This window comes from Hyalella azteca, unplaced genomic scaffold (genome assembly GCF_000764305.2).
Source record: "Hyalella azteca isolate HAZT.00-mixed unplaced genomic scaffold, Hazt_2.0.2 contig15442, whole genome shotgun sequence".
Classification (NCBI taxonomy): Eukaryota; Metazoa; Arthropoda; class Malacostraca; order Amphipoda; family Hyalellidae; genus Hyalella; species Hyalella azteca.
Genome location: NW_025945296.1, coordinates 582,031 through 595,395, shown reverse-complemented (window position 1 = coordinate 595,395; position 13,365 = coordinate 582,031). Strand labels below are relative to the sequence as shown.

General features: G+C 33.7%; 1 protein-coding gene across 1 annotated transcript; it reads left to right on the top strand.

Annotated features, from left to right (window-relative positions):
• The first annotated feature begins 3,397 nt into the window (after positions 1 to 3,397).
• LOC108664586 (mRNA cap guanine-N7 methyltransferase-like) lies at positions 3,398 to 12,799 on the top strand. Its single transcript, XM_018151206.2, has 8 exons — positions 3,398 to 3,638; positions 4,446 to 4,663; positions 6,569 to 6,709; positions 8,222 to 8,403; positions 8,642 to 8,812; positions 10,041 to 10,158; positions 11,139 to 11,283; positions 12,533 to 12,799. Exons 1-8 carry the CDS (start codon positions 3,485 to 3,487, stop codon positions 12,580 to 12,582), a joined length of 1,179 nt encoding a protein of 392 aa, XP_018006695.1. The 5' UTR covers positions 3,398 to 3,484; the 3' UTR covers positions 12,583 to 12,799.
• The last annotated feature ends 566 nt before the right edge of the window (positions 12,800 to 13,365 follow it).

Sequence of the window (13,365 nt, the reverse complement as noted above, 5' to 3'; positions counted from 1 at the left end):
ACACCTAACATCTTGCCTATTCCTCCACATCCCAGTTTGAAACCTCACATTCAGCTCTCCACCCAAAGCACCTGCAGCCATGATGCTCCCTCAGCCATTAACAGGGGTATATTCAACAAATACTGCCACAAAAATTTTCCATCCTATGTGCACAATGATTCATACAATGATAGATCAAAGCATAGCAATGGTTCTACAGCTGCAGCCATGTATACCTATACTAAGTCTTCAGAGTGCCACTACAGGGAAGCTGAACCCTTCCCTTACAGTCATCAGTTCAGAACTCTTTGCAATCATCATCAAGAGTTAATTCACAGAAGATGAGCCTCCACAGTACTACAATGGGTGCGAGGGCACTGTGGTGTAAAGGGTAATGAAGTGGCAGACAGGGCAGCCAACATGGGCCATCTCAATGCCCAATCTGCCTTGAGTACATTAAGCTTAGAAGAATCCCTCACTGTCCTAAGAAGCAAACTACAAGAGCACTGGACAAGAACATGGTAGCCTTCCTGTTGCTTGCTCCCAGAAAGGAACTTCTTTGAGCAACATCAAATAGAATGGCCAAATACCAAAATAATTACCAAAATAGAATGGCCTATATTAATTTAACCCGTGATTGTCAAAAATCACCAGCAACATAATCATTTCTACATGAAGTTTTAGAAAGTTTGAACCAATATTACAAAATGTAATGGGTGAAATTGGCCAGATTCATGAGCAGTTTGAGCACTTTTGTCCAATTCACAGGTTATTTTTGTCCAATTTTCCAGTTGCACCATATTTTTGGTTGTGGTGCTCCCTTTATTTTTTTACTTATTTAAAGAGATTTGCTAGTTTAAGAATTTATCAAATGTGAATCAAATCAATGAATCAAAGTGATGCTTTGTGACTGTTTGTGATAACTTGTAAAAACTTTGATTTTTAAATTTTCACGTTAATAGTTAGTTTGATTTATTGCTGGATAAGGTCACTTCTGTAGTGTATACCGTCAACCGGGGCAACTCGGGACTGGCGGGGCAACTCGGGACGCACCTCTGATACATCGTAAAACAGTCATAGTAGCAAAACTAATTGGAATATTGCAAAACTAAAAATAGTGGCGTAAAAGTCAACATTTTTCCTATCTATGTAGTATAAAGGAAGTCGAAAAATACTACATTTACTTGCTCTGAAAAATTCCTGAAAAAAATGGTGAAAAACTATATTTTGTAAAGTTACAACTGCTAAGGTATGTAGGAAAAAAATATTTGCCGTATTAAAAAATTTTACTTACGTAAAAGTTGCACCCAGGTGTCGGCTTGAAAACGTAATTGACAGAATTTGCCCATCTCATTCCAAAAAGAAATGGCAGTCATTTACGCATGGCGGGGCTACTCGGGACACCCCCAAAAACGCATTTACGGTAGAACCTCAGTTAGCAATGGCTCCAATTAAAAAGAAATTTATTAAAAACAAAGAATATTGATCACATTTTCCTTGCTCAGCAAAAAAAATTTCACTTATTAAAAAATTAGTGCATCATCGGTCATCACAAAATTGTGCATAGCATGTCATGTATAGAATTGTGCACCAGGCATCATAGAATGAAAAGTAATTGACCTAAACTATGATTTATTTCTCCAAAAGATACGTTGGTTGTCACTGAAACATTCCTTTCTGTTTCAGGTATGTTTTTCACGATCTTTTTTACTATAGTAAATTCACTTAACCCAATTAAAATGATGCGAAATTACGAGCCGTCCTGTAAGCTTACAGATACAAAAAAAATGCTATAAGGCTGCTGATATGAAGCTTGCAGTGGACAAGGTTGTTGTAAATGCTCAATGGCATGTTCATGGATACGGTAATATTGCATCAATAATACGATAATTGCACATCAATAATACGGTAATTAATGTATATGGCAATATCATATCAATAAAGGAAAAACAAGTAAAAATCACATAAAATTTCATTTATTCTACCTCTACATCATCTACAATGAAAGAGGAGGACTTCAGAGTACTGTTAGTAATGGATGAGTACGCTCTGCATGCTTCAAATGTTTTGAAATGAAGTTTTATTCCCATTGTCCCGAGTAGCCCCGACTGACGGGGCTACTCGGGACAATCTTTATTTTGCGTCTGGTGCCTTACAAATAGCATATGGAATTTTTTTGACAATGCCATTCGATAGCCCTCGCATGGAGCTATAAAATGAGACTAAATTTGTTTATGAAATGTTTCATCATAAGAAGTTATTAACAGTTATTAACAAAAAAAACTATCAAATCTGTCCCGAGTAGCCCTGGTTGACGGTATTGAAGTTCTCATTTCATCTCATTCTGCTGGTCATGAGTCATGATGAGTGCAATTTGTTCCTTTAAGCCAGGGTGCAGAAAGTGAGTGAATATCGAAAGATATTTGGTGATGCATCAGCAGCAAAATTTATGCCTTCTGAAGATCTTGCTGACACATTTGGATTGAAATTATTGCATATTAGAAATTACTTTGAAATTACTGCAAAACTGAAAGACTGCAAGCACACACAGTAAGGTTTCTGGTATGCCGGATGGATCAGGATGCAGTGAAGCTTGTCCGGAAATCAGTTGCAATGTGTGTAAGTGATCCGGTGTGTGGAGAGTAAGGGATATACTTTCAATGTTGCTTGCAGCACTTTCTTATTAAAAATTACCTGGTAATAAATCTTGAAAATGGCTGCCAACACTTTGGGCTAAAAATCCATATCTTGGTGACGCTGCTTGCATCCTCTGCACCCTGGCCTTTAAGCAGGTTCCATTGAACTGATTGAAACCCTAAAATTTGTTTGGTTGACAATTTCCTTATGCGAGTTATTAGTTTCTTCAACGTATAAAACAAAATTTTTGGTTTGCCAAATAAAAAAATCCTGATAAATAAAAAAATCCAGGTCCTGCAGGACAGAAATGCTGATGGAAGGACAGCATGGTAGAAAATTTGAACTGTACACTTATTCATTACACTAAGTTTTTAGTTATAAAAGATTGAATATACCTAACTAAAATTAAAATTGAAGGTGTTATCTGTTTGCATCTTTCAAGTGTTACTTCAACGTAAAAAAGAGTGGAAACTGATGCTCTCAAGGAGCTAATTTTCTCTGAGAAAAATTGAATGATTCAATTTTAAATTAATTTATATACAGGCAGTGGCAGTTTATACATATAATATATAAATATGTATATATGTGTCCAAGTTACGCTAATCTATTAGCAATGCTTTCCTTTTTTAGTAATCATGGATCTTCATTAGACATATAGGTACATAGCTAATGGCTTTTAAACTATTCTATAATATCTACATTTACATGTCACTATACTGCTTGTGGGCTTGTAATCAATTCTGAAAAGCAGGCTTACAATTCTCTAATAGAAAATTTGATTTATATTAACCATAATTTTAATATTATTGATTTTTTGCCCTCATGTTGAAGCATTTTGAGATTTTCATAGTCATTTTGCAGGCTTAAGATGGCCAGTGTGTCAAGCTGTAATTCAACCATAAGAAATAATGCTGCTGGTTCCAGCATGTTGCATCCTACTAATAATGTGATAGAAGATAATCCTGCTTCAAATGAAAACCCACCCACTGGGTCTATCAAGAGGAAATTTGAAGAACCTCTGGGTAAGTGGATACATATACTTTATCAATTTTTCTATTATAAAGATGTTTATAAATCCTGTGGACCATTAGGGTAATTCTCATTCAATGTATTTTTAAGGCTGCTCACAAGTAACTTAACATACACACAACTTGATCATCATGCATTCTTCTTTATAGATTATTTTCATTTACTGTATACTTTTATTAAAGTTTCTATTGCTAATTTATTCATCATAATTACAGGTTCTAAACAGCAGGAAAAATTAATTTGTAGAAATCCTAACTTGATTATTATTACATGTAACAACCCTGATCACTCAAGAAAAAATTATATAGGTACCTACTGTTGGTGCTTGTAAATATTGATCTTGTGAATGAATGGGCAGTAATTTATTAATAAACAAGTAATTAATACAGATGCAGAAATGAGTGTCAATTAAGTTTTATTTGTAAACAAAAAATAAGGTCTATATTCGAGGAGCACCAAATAAGCTACCTACTGGTACCAAGAAGTAAATTCAAATATGAATCAGGAAATGAGTGTTTAACCCCCATGGGGAATAGGTACAGTGATTCCTTGTGAATCAAATTATCCTTAACACAAGTAGTTATTTTTCTGATATTTTTGGCAAATAATTTTAACTTCCAATTAAAAAATAGACCTCTTGTAGAGCATTGCTTTCATTTCTGTGTCTTGCTACTATCAACATGCTATTGATACTTCTGTCTTGTCGTCTTCAGTGTTTTCAGCAATTTGAGACTTTTTTAGCTCCAATCTTCCCAGTAAATATTCCAGTTAAAAATTAATTCATCTTGATTTATCCACAGGATCGATTGTTGCTGGCCACTACAACAATTTGGAAGAGAAAGGACTGTCGGCTCGCAATGAAAGTCGTATCCTATATATGAGAAATTTCAACAATTGGATCAAGAGTTACCTTATAAATAAATTTATGAACATGGTTAGAGAAAATTTCCACACTCATTCCTTGGCTGCAGTTGATTTGGGTTGTGGCAAAGGAGGCGATCTTCTCAAGTGGACAAAGGTCAGTAATCAAGTCAGGGATCAAGTGCCCAAGTGATACTATGTATCCTTTATAAATTACATTTGTATAGTAAGTAAGAGTGACCTTTATTTTCTGTAATTTTTCAATTTTTCCTGCATGGGAATGAGTTGCACATAACTTGAAGTGTTCAAAAGTATCTTGTTTCTTGTATGTTGGAACATGAGTTAATGTACATGTTCCCTGGAATTTTTGGTTCATGTTAAAACTAAAGTAAATGATGGCTTGATGATGGTTGTTACCTACGCACAGTACCTACTTCCCTTATATTTTTCCTTTGAATTTCTGATACAAGAAATTATCCTTGCTGGTAAAAGTACTTAACCTTGTGAATAAATCCATTGGAAAAGATACAAATGGTTGGGAATCAAACTTTATTTCTCTGATTCTACTTATTAAGAAAGATAAATTCATCTATTATATATAGGTATACTAATCATTAAAACTAATCATTAGCATCATTAGCAAATAAAAGTACTGACTAAATGAGTTCTCTTGAAAATGAAACTGAGGCTTGTAGATGGAAATGTCATTCACTTCACTTAATACTTAAGCAAGCATTGCCAGGAGCTGTTTAAAATGTACTCAAATTAACTTCATTTGCCCAGATTAGTGTAGTTTGGTGGAAGTGGTTTCTTTATACAAATTAGATTGAAGACCAGAAAAAGGATTTTATTAACAATTTTCTTGTTTGATTTTTGAATGAGTTGCTTATTCTTTATTATATTTATTGCTTTATTTAATTTTCCTACTTTCTTTGGCTGATTAAAAAGAATTTTGCCAAAAGTCATTTTAATAAAGGTCTTAACTCAGTTTGAATAAATATATATTATGCATGTCAAGGAACATGTAGGTGTTGCAAAACCTTCGTTTCACTTGATATTGAATATTTTAATTTTTTAAACATCACAAATCTGTTAAAATGTCATCTAACAACCTTCTTTTTGATCTGCCAATGCCAAGATGAATACTGTTCAACTCATGGATAAAATGAACAATATAATTGACACTCTGGTCATCAATCAATATTAATCTAGATGAACTGAATGTTGCAACTATCACAATAAAAGAACATTTGCTTTCTCCAGCCATCTAACCTTCATTTTGTATTAAGGATTCAGTTATTCAATGTAGGTACATTAAGGATTGATTATTCAAGAATCTTCCATAATCTGCCTTTCATACCATATTTAATATTCACAGTTGCTGAAATAGTCAAATATGGTATTTTTTAAGTAATTAGAGTAGACATATCTTACAAGATGATGTTAGTTACATATTGTTTCATAATGCCTTTTCATACTCATCTGTTGAATTTGAGGTACCGGTATTCAAAAATCATCTCGTGTACTACAATGGCTTTGCGTGACAACTCATCATTTTGATTTGCATTTTTAGCATCAAAATTAATTGACCTTTTAGATAAATAATCATTTCTCATTTATTCTAAACAACATCATTGTCCTAGTTCTACTATAATATCAATTACTGAATCTCATCACACAATTTCCTGGCTTATTATTCATCTTTATGATATTCATAATTTGATGCCAAAGCTTCCAAATGCATTAGGTTTTTATGTTTAACTCTCTTTCAGGCCAATATTGGGCACCTGATACCTCAGGCCATCAGGCACCTGATATGTGTGGACAAATTCCTGCCTTATTCATCTTTGTGATATTCATAATTTGAGGCCAAAGCTTCCAAATGCATTAGGTTTTTATGTTTAACTCTCTTTCAGGCCAATATTGGGCACCTGATACCTCAGGCCATCAGGCACCTGATATGTGTGGACAAATTCCTGCCTTATTCATCTTTGTGATATTCATAATTTGAGGCCAAAGCTTCCAAATGCATTAGGTTTTTATTTTTAACCCTCTCTCTCAGGCCAATATTGGGCACCTGATATGTGTGGACATCGCTGAGACCTCAGTAAGACAGTGCAAAGAGCGCTATGAGTTCAACAAACAGAAGAGGTTTGGAGCACCCAGGTTCTCAGCGGAATTCATTGTGGCAGACTGTACAAAGGTGAGCATTTTGATCTACATAACAAATTTATTTCTATGTAGTAATGTTGTCACACTGGTTTTTGATATTTTTAATTCCCTAAAATTTCTGCATTACATTCAAATATTGATGTTATTTGACATGGAACAATGCAAAAAATACGTTTTTAGACCTTGAGAAAACATGGCCAATTAAGTTGCAAGCAGTTGATTGTTATCTTTTGAGATTTGGAAACAAAAGAAACTATGGGAGAATTATTTAAATTTGCATGAACAACAAACTCAATTGAAATTTGATGAGAAAACAAGTGTAACCAGTTCATATTATTGAATATTTTCAAATTTAATTTGCAGGCAAAGTTTAATAGTTGAAAAGCAAATTAGTGGGGACAAAACTATGAATACTATTCAAGTTCATAGTAATTGAATGCAATATTCAAACAAATTATTCAATTGTAATACGGTACCTATGCTAAGATAATTTCATATTTTTTCTTGAATTTGAATAGATTCTGGAGCTGATCTCCCAACTTGTTTACTAAAAGTATGGCCATTGCTTGGCATTTTGAGATTTACAATTTTTTGCTTCTGAGTGATTTATTGATTTAGATTATTTTTATTATTAAATCCAATAAGATACCAATTTATTTTTTTTAAAGGCCTCCCACACTCACCATTCCAACAAAAAAAGAATTGATTTGATTCCAACCATTCCATTCCAACAAAAAAAGAAGAATTGATACCAATTTATGATGCTGGATATGATCCAGCAGACAAGAGTTGATTGCTAGAATGGCAGTTGACTAAAATATAAAAATTGAAACGAGTGGAATATTTTATTAGGTAGAAACCTAACAAATCATTGATGTTAAGTCTGTAAAAATCCTATACATGTTATTTGTTTTCTATTCAAGTGCTGTCTAGAAACAAGTCTTTTTAAAGCTTTAGTTTTTACATCACAGTATTTGATTTGAAGTGCTGACAGATATCTCACCTAATTTGGACATATAAATGCATAGGCTGTATATTATGAATGAGATGCTAGCTTCATGGTTTGATTTATCTTGCATGTTGTTAGGCCTTTACCTTTTTCTCCCTATTCATCTCAATGATCACAAAGGGAAGATATCATTAAAAAATGTTTGCTAAAACTTTGTAGAAATTCAATAATTTTGCACTCATCAATAGCCTGTTCTGCAGGCACATTTAATAACAAAAAAGAAGTGCAGAAATAATTATTGTTTTTGTATTTGTGTTTCCTCTGAATCTTATCAGTAAGGGAAGCCTGTGCAATGCTTGAATTATTTATAAAATGCTTCAAGATAGACGTGATGCAAAGTTGCTTCAAGACTTCAAATTTAGAGAGCAGAAAAGACACTGTAAGTCAATTCCGCATTTTGATGTTGTTGGGGTTCCCCAGTCTCCCTTTTACAGGAGACCCCTTCATATTGATATCGATTAAGCATGCAGATGATTGTTGAAAGTTCTTGTTTTATGTAGGGAAACTATTCTTTAATAATTATTATCTTGGCAGGTGTGCTTCCAGTCTTTACTTGGTGATCCCACTCGTAGGGTACATATAGTTTCCTGTCAGTTTGCCTTCCACTACTGCTTCGAGTCGCTGCAACAAGCTGAAACTATGGTCAAAAATGCCGCCTCCAATCTCGCCACTGGTGGATTTTTTTTGCTCACGATACCTGATGCCAATTACATAATGTAAGTGTAGTGTTGTTAGTGTCAAATACTTATTAAAATATGCTCATCTTAGATTCATGTACAGTTCAATCGATAAATTTTGTTTGTAGCTAAAAGAAAAAGAGATCCCTGTAGTGCAGAAAAATTTAAAACATTTTAATCCGTGAAACTTACATTGTTATTAACTATGTGAAAGAATATTTTTCTAAATTTGTGACCATTGTTTTTCATTTTGCATTTCATTCTTTGATTTTTAAAGGAAAAAGTTATCATCTGAAAAAAGCAATGCTTTTGGGAATGAAGTTTTTCGAATTGAATTCCCCGATGATCGACCAGAGGTGCCTCTGTTGTTCGGGGATCGCTACCAATTTTTCTTGGAAGGCGCGGTCGACTGTCCAGAGTTCCTTGTTCACCAACCTACATTAAAGAGGTGAGTATACTTGCCTTGTGTATTTTACCTGACTCGGGGTGCACTATCTAAACTCGTTAAAGTAAGTACAATAAGTACATGAAGCGTACCATTTCTTGCCTGTGATTGGTGGGTTTAACTTTTAAAAACTCGCAGTGATAGGCAGGTGGAGTCACAATCTCATAAAAAATTTTTATAGTACAGCCTCTGTACTTCTTTTCAGATAAATAAGGCACTTTTTCAGGTACGATTTACATCAGATGATTTGGAAATTTTAGGTCACATGAGTCATAGTATGTGAGTTAAGATTTGTGAATACTGACATAATCATGAATAGATGTTGATTAAAATTTTGGAGCAGCTTGCATAGTAAAAAAGAAGACTGCTAAAAATGTCTCATTTGACACCATGATCACACACATGTGTTATTCGAGCGATTTATTATGTTTGTATTGTTGCAAAAAATCATTTTAACTGGAACATAAATGCTTATGTTGAATGCATATGTTGGTACTTCTCCATATTTTTATTCATAGACACGTAAAATGAGGGATATTACCTTCATTTGAGGGATATTACCTTCATTCAAAAATAGATTATAGTTTATACCATTAAGAGTCATGAAAATTTCTCTTTTTATTCATGATTATGTTTGATTTTTTCTCAAAATGGAGCCCATTGAGATAGAGTTGTATAAATGTTTTTTAGGTTTAATAGCTTTCTTTACTGTTTTTTATGTTTATATTTATCTCCATTTATAACTGTTTCATTTTCATTTAAAAAACATATATATAGAGCCTGTATCTTCACATACTAGGGCTGGGAACCAATTATTGCTATTTCCATTCTTTCTTATTAGGGAAACTTTTTGGGTAAGGAACATTTCCATTAACGTTGAACTTAATGAAGAACAGATTATTGTCATTACCCAAGGTTCTTCTGTACTTAATCAAATTCCTTCCTTGAAGGATTTTAATAATACTAGTTGCCTTGTATTAACAATATCCTTATATGCTTTAACTATGTTTTAGGTTAATAATGATTTTTAATGTTTTAAATCTATATAATGATTTTAATTTCTTATTTAACCAGATGAGGAAATTTTTTTAATAAAGAGCGTGTCAAATGTTGTTTCAGACTTTGCAATGCAACAAGATTTCAAGATTGTTTGCAATCAGTTTTATTCTCATGATGTACAGACTGTGCCTGAAGTATGGCTTGAAATCTGTTTTATTCTCATGATGTACAGACTGTGCCTGAAGTATGGCTTGGAATGCGTATACCAGAAAAGATTCTCCGACGTCTACAAGGATGCCATGCAGGACGAGCAGAGCCGCATGCTGCTGCAGAAGATGAGTGCTCTCGAGGTGAGTGGTGTCTTTAAAAGGTCCATCTTGATTTATTTATTGGAATGTATAAGTTGATTTTAATCCCATCATGGTTCATCTTAATTCATTTATTGGAGTGTATCAATTGATTTTAATCTCATGGTTCGTCTTGATTCATGTATAGAAATCTATAAGTTGATCTTAATATCTGTATGGAGATGCATCATTTGATGGTAATGCATGTATCAAGATACATTAAGTGATCTTAATACCAGTGTCAAGATGTATAAATTTATTTGATTGATTTATCTGCGTATTAATTAAAAATGTATAAAGTGATAATTCGAGTACCTATTCATATCATTTGATCAATTCAATTGTGTATTGCTTAAAAATTTGTATATCAAAGAAAATTTCACAAAAAGTCACTATATTTACATAGCAAATTATTTGTTATTGCGTGCATTGTACAGATTTAATTAAAAATATTATTTTTAGCTGTTTAATTCTGTATCAAAGTGCACAGTTTTCATATGCTATTCTGCTCGTTTACCAACTGTCCAGATTTCATTATAATGTTACTGAAGTTTATTTATTTTTTGTGTGATGGCGGTTAGTGTTGGTCCAGAATTATTTTTCTTTTGCCGCAATGTTCCTTAAGTCTGTTTTTGACATAAATCCTAGCTTAAGCCTTCATTTATGAATGTTCCGCATTATAGAAATTTTTTCCAGGTTATGGATAAAGGATGGATGTGTTCATAAGATCTCAAAGCCTGAAACGATATGAGAGTATTGCAGGGTTATTTAAGCAATTAATCCTGATCCTACTTGCTGACAGCATTTCTGATTGCATGCAATGCACGCATGTACCTAACTTACATGTATCATTAAAATGGAGTGCCTATTTTCAGATATGTTTGATAGGGAATATATAAATTTTACTTGTATAACTAAATGTTAATTTGAGGTTTCTGTTGTTTCTCCTGATCAAATTCTATCCTATTTTATGTTCATTTCAGCCATACCCCAGCCCCTCCGGCACCCAGAGCAGCAGCAACTCTCAGGAATACGTGGCAGCTTGCGAACATCTTAAGCAGCAGCAGAGCGACTCGAACGTCAGACCTTGCACCCTCACACTCTCTGCCTCCGAGTGGCAGGCTACCAGTAAGCCCTTTAGTCCTCCGAGTGGCAGGCTACCAGTAAGCTCTTTAGTCCTCCGAGTGGCAGGCTACCAGTAAGCTCTTTAGTCCTCTGAGTGGCAGGCTACCAGTAAGCTCTTTAGTCCTTCGAGTGGCAGGCTACCAGTAATCCTTGCGGTCCATAAATCAACCAAGCCACCACTCATTGCATACGGGGCTATCATCAAATTACAGGATAATAATATCCAGGTGTAATGGTTGTTGTTCAGGCAACTTATTGCTACAGTTTATAAAGAAAAGAAAAAACTGTTTCATTAGCTAACAGAACAAAAGACTTGACTACTACGTTGGAATCACACAATATAACCAAAGAACATTTTCAATGTACGACTGCAAAAATTACATAACTTGAATTATTAAAATATTATCTAAGTTGTATCGAACGTAATCAAAGCAAAGAGCATTTTCTTCATGAGTGATAAATTTGTATTTAATTATATATTCAGAATTGCTTGCAAATTTGAATTTCCGGCCGAGATCAGAACAAATGTTTCGTTCAATATCAACATCCATTACTGCAAACCTTTCAGCTATCACAACTTTACCTCTTCAAAACGTATGATTAAAAATCACAAAAACTCTGTATGAACAATATGATTATGTCTTTAAAACTATAATGATCGCCTCACCTTGTTAGAATTATTTTTAAATGAATATTTTGTTATAGCTTTACTGTATTTTTATTTTATTTTATTTAAATCAAAGGCAATTAGTCAATAGTTTACCTTGTGATCTAAGCAAATTGTTCTTGCTAAAATAGTTAGGCATTGTTAAGTAGGATTTTGAAGAAGTCAATAAAAATTAATTGTGTAATGATCTCTACAAATTCATGTTGCATTAACTCTTACCCTGTAGAACTTAAGACCCCCGTTCTCTTCTTGCCCATACGTCGACCGCTTTTGTTTACTTGTCCATATTTTGAGTCTATTCCTATACTTATTTTTGCTAGTACATCGTCTCTCGTTTGTCTTTCTTAATGTGTGGCAGACATAAAGGATGTTATTGTGGCGTGCAAAAATATTGTGGGTTTAAACTTCTCTTTAATTTCCCTTTTAGCGCATTTTCTCGTTTATGGAAAAAATGCACTATTGTGCTCGCCATGTCCGTCTGTCTGTCTGTCCGTCCGTCCGTGACCTCAAGTTTTCGTCGACGAGAAAATGCGCTCTCTGTCGCTCACTGCAGTGAGTACTGAGTTATATTTTTTTATTTTTCAGATATATACACGGCTTTGGCGTTCAAGAAGATTGAGCTTCCTTGCCAGTGACGTCTCCACTGTCGTCTGTTGTCCATTAAACTTAACTATTTTTTAGCTAATTGTAACTATCGTCTCTGATTAATCTCACTTCGTACGTTACCTTATAACACGAGTAAATGATGACGTACGTGAACTATGTTTATCAACAATGTTGATTCGTGACAATTTGGATCCAACAAATATGTATTTAAACATGCTTTTGATGTTTAAAAAAAATGATCATTTGCAATGTAGAAACGTCATTTTTGTTATCATTTCAGATTTGCTATCGGTTTCTTCAATGAAATTCCATAACATGTGTAGAATAAATTAATTTTTTTCGTTACCTGCACTTTATTTTTGTTAACGTATCACCTTGAAACGTATGAACGGATTGGACCAAGAAGACGTTATTAAAGTAATAGTTTTACTTGGTTTAACTATATTAATTTGTTCTCACGCCCCAGAAATATTGATGACATATTGGTATTATTTAGGTACATATGAAAGTAATACCTTTGATGTCTTTGAATGTGAACATCTCTTCATTACTTGCACCATGCAATTTTTTCCCCTTTTACTCTTGTGCAAGTAATGACAAGTCTGTTACTCTGCTTGTGGCGCTTTCACACAAAATAACTCTTCTCTTATATTATTACTTGTTAATTATCTATGCCCAACTTTCTCTCGAATTAACGGTAGTCTGATACCATAATTTGATTACTATTATTTTCTCCAAGGCTTTTCGGATACCTTCTTCTCATATTTTTCTGTACTCAACTTTCTTTTTTGACGCTTCTCCGATATTTTCGC

What these genes read in the sequence shown, in the direction of transcription:
- LOC108664586 (XM_018151206.2), top strand. Translation starts at nt 3,485, where the DNA reads ATGGCCAGTGTGTCAAGCTGTAATTCAACCATAAGAAATAATGCTGCT. An exon ending in CCTGATGCCAATTACATAAT is followed by an intron (nt 8,404 to 8,641) that starts GTAAGTGTAGTG and finishes TGATTTTTAAAG; the next exon opens with GAAAAAGTTATCATCTGAAA. An exon ending in CACCAACCTACATTAAAGAG is followed by an intron (nt 8,813 to 10,040) that starts GTGAGTATACTT and finishes CATGATGTACAG; the next exon opens with ACTGTGCCTGAAGTATGGCT.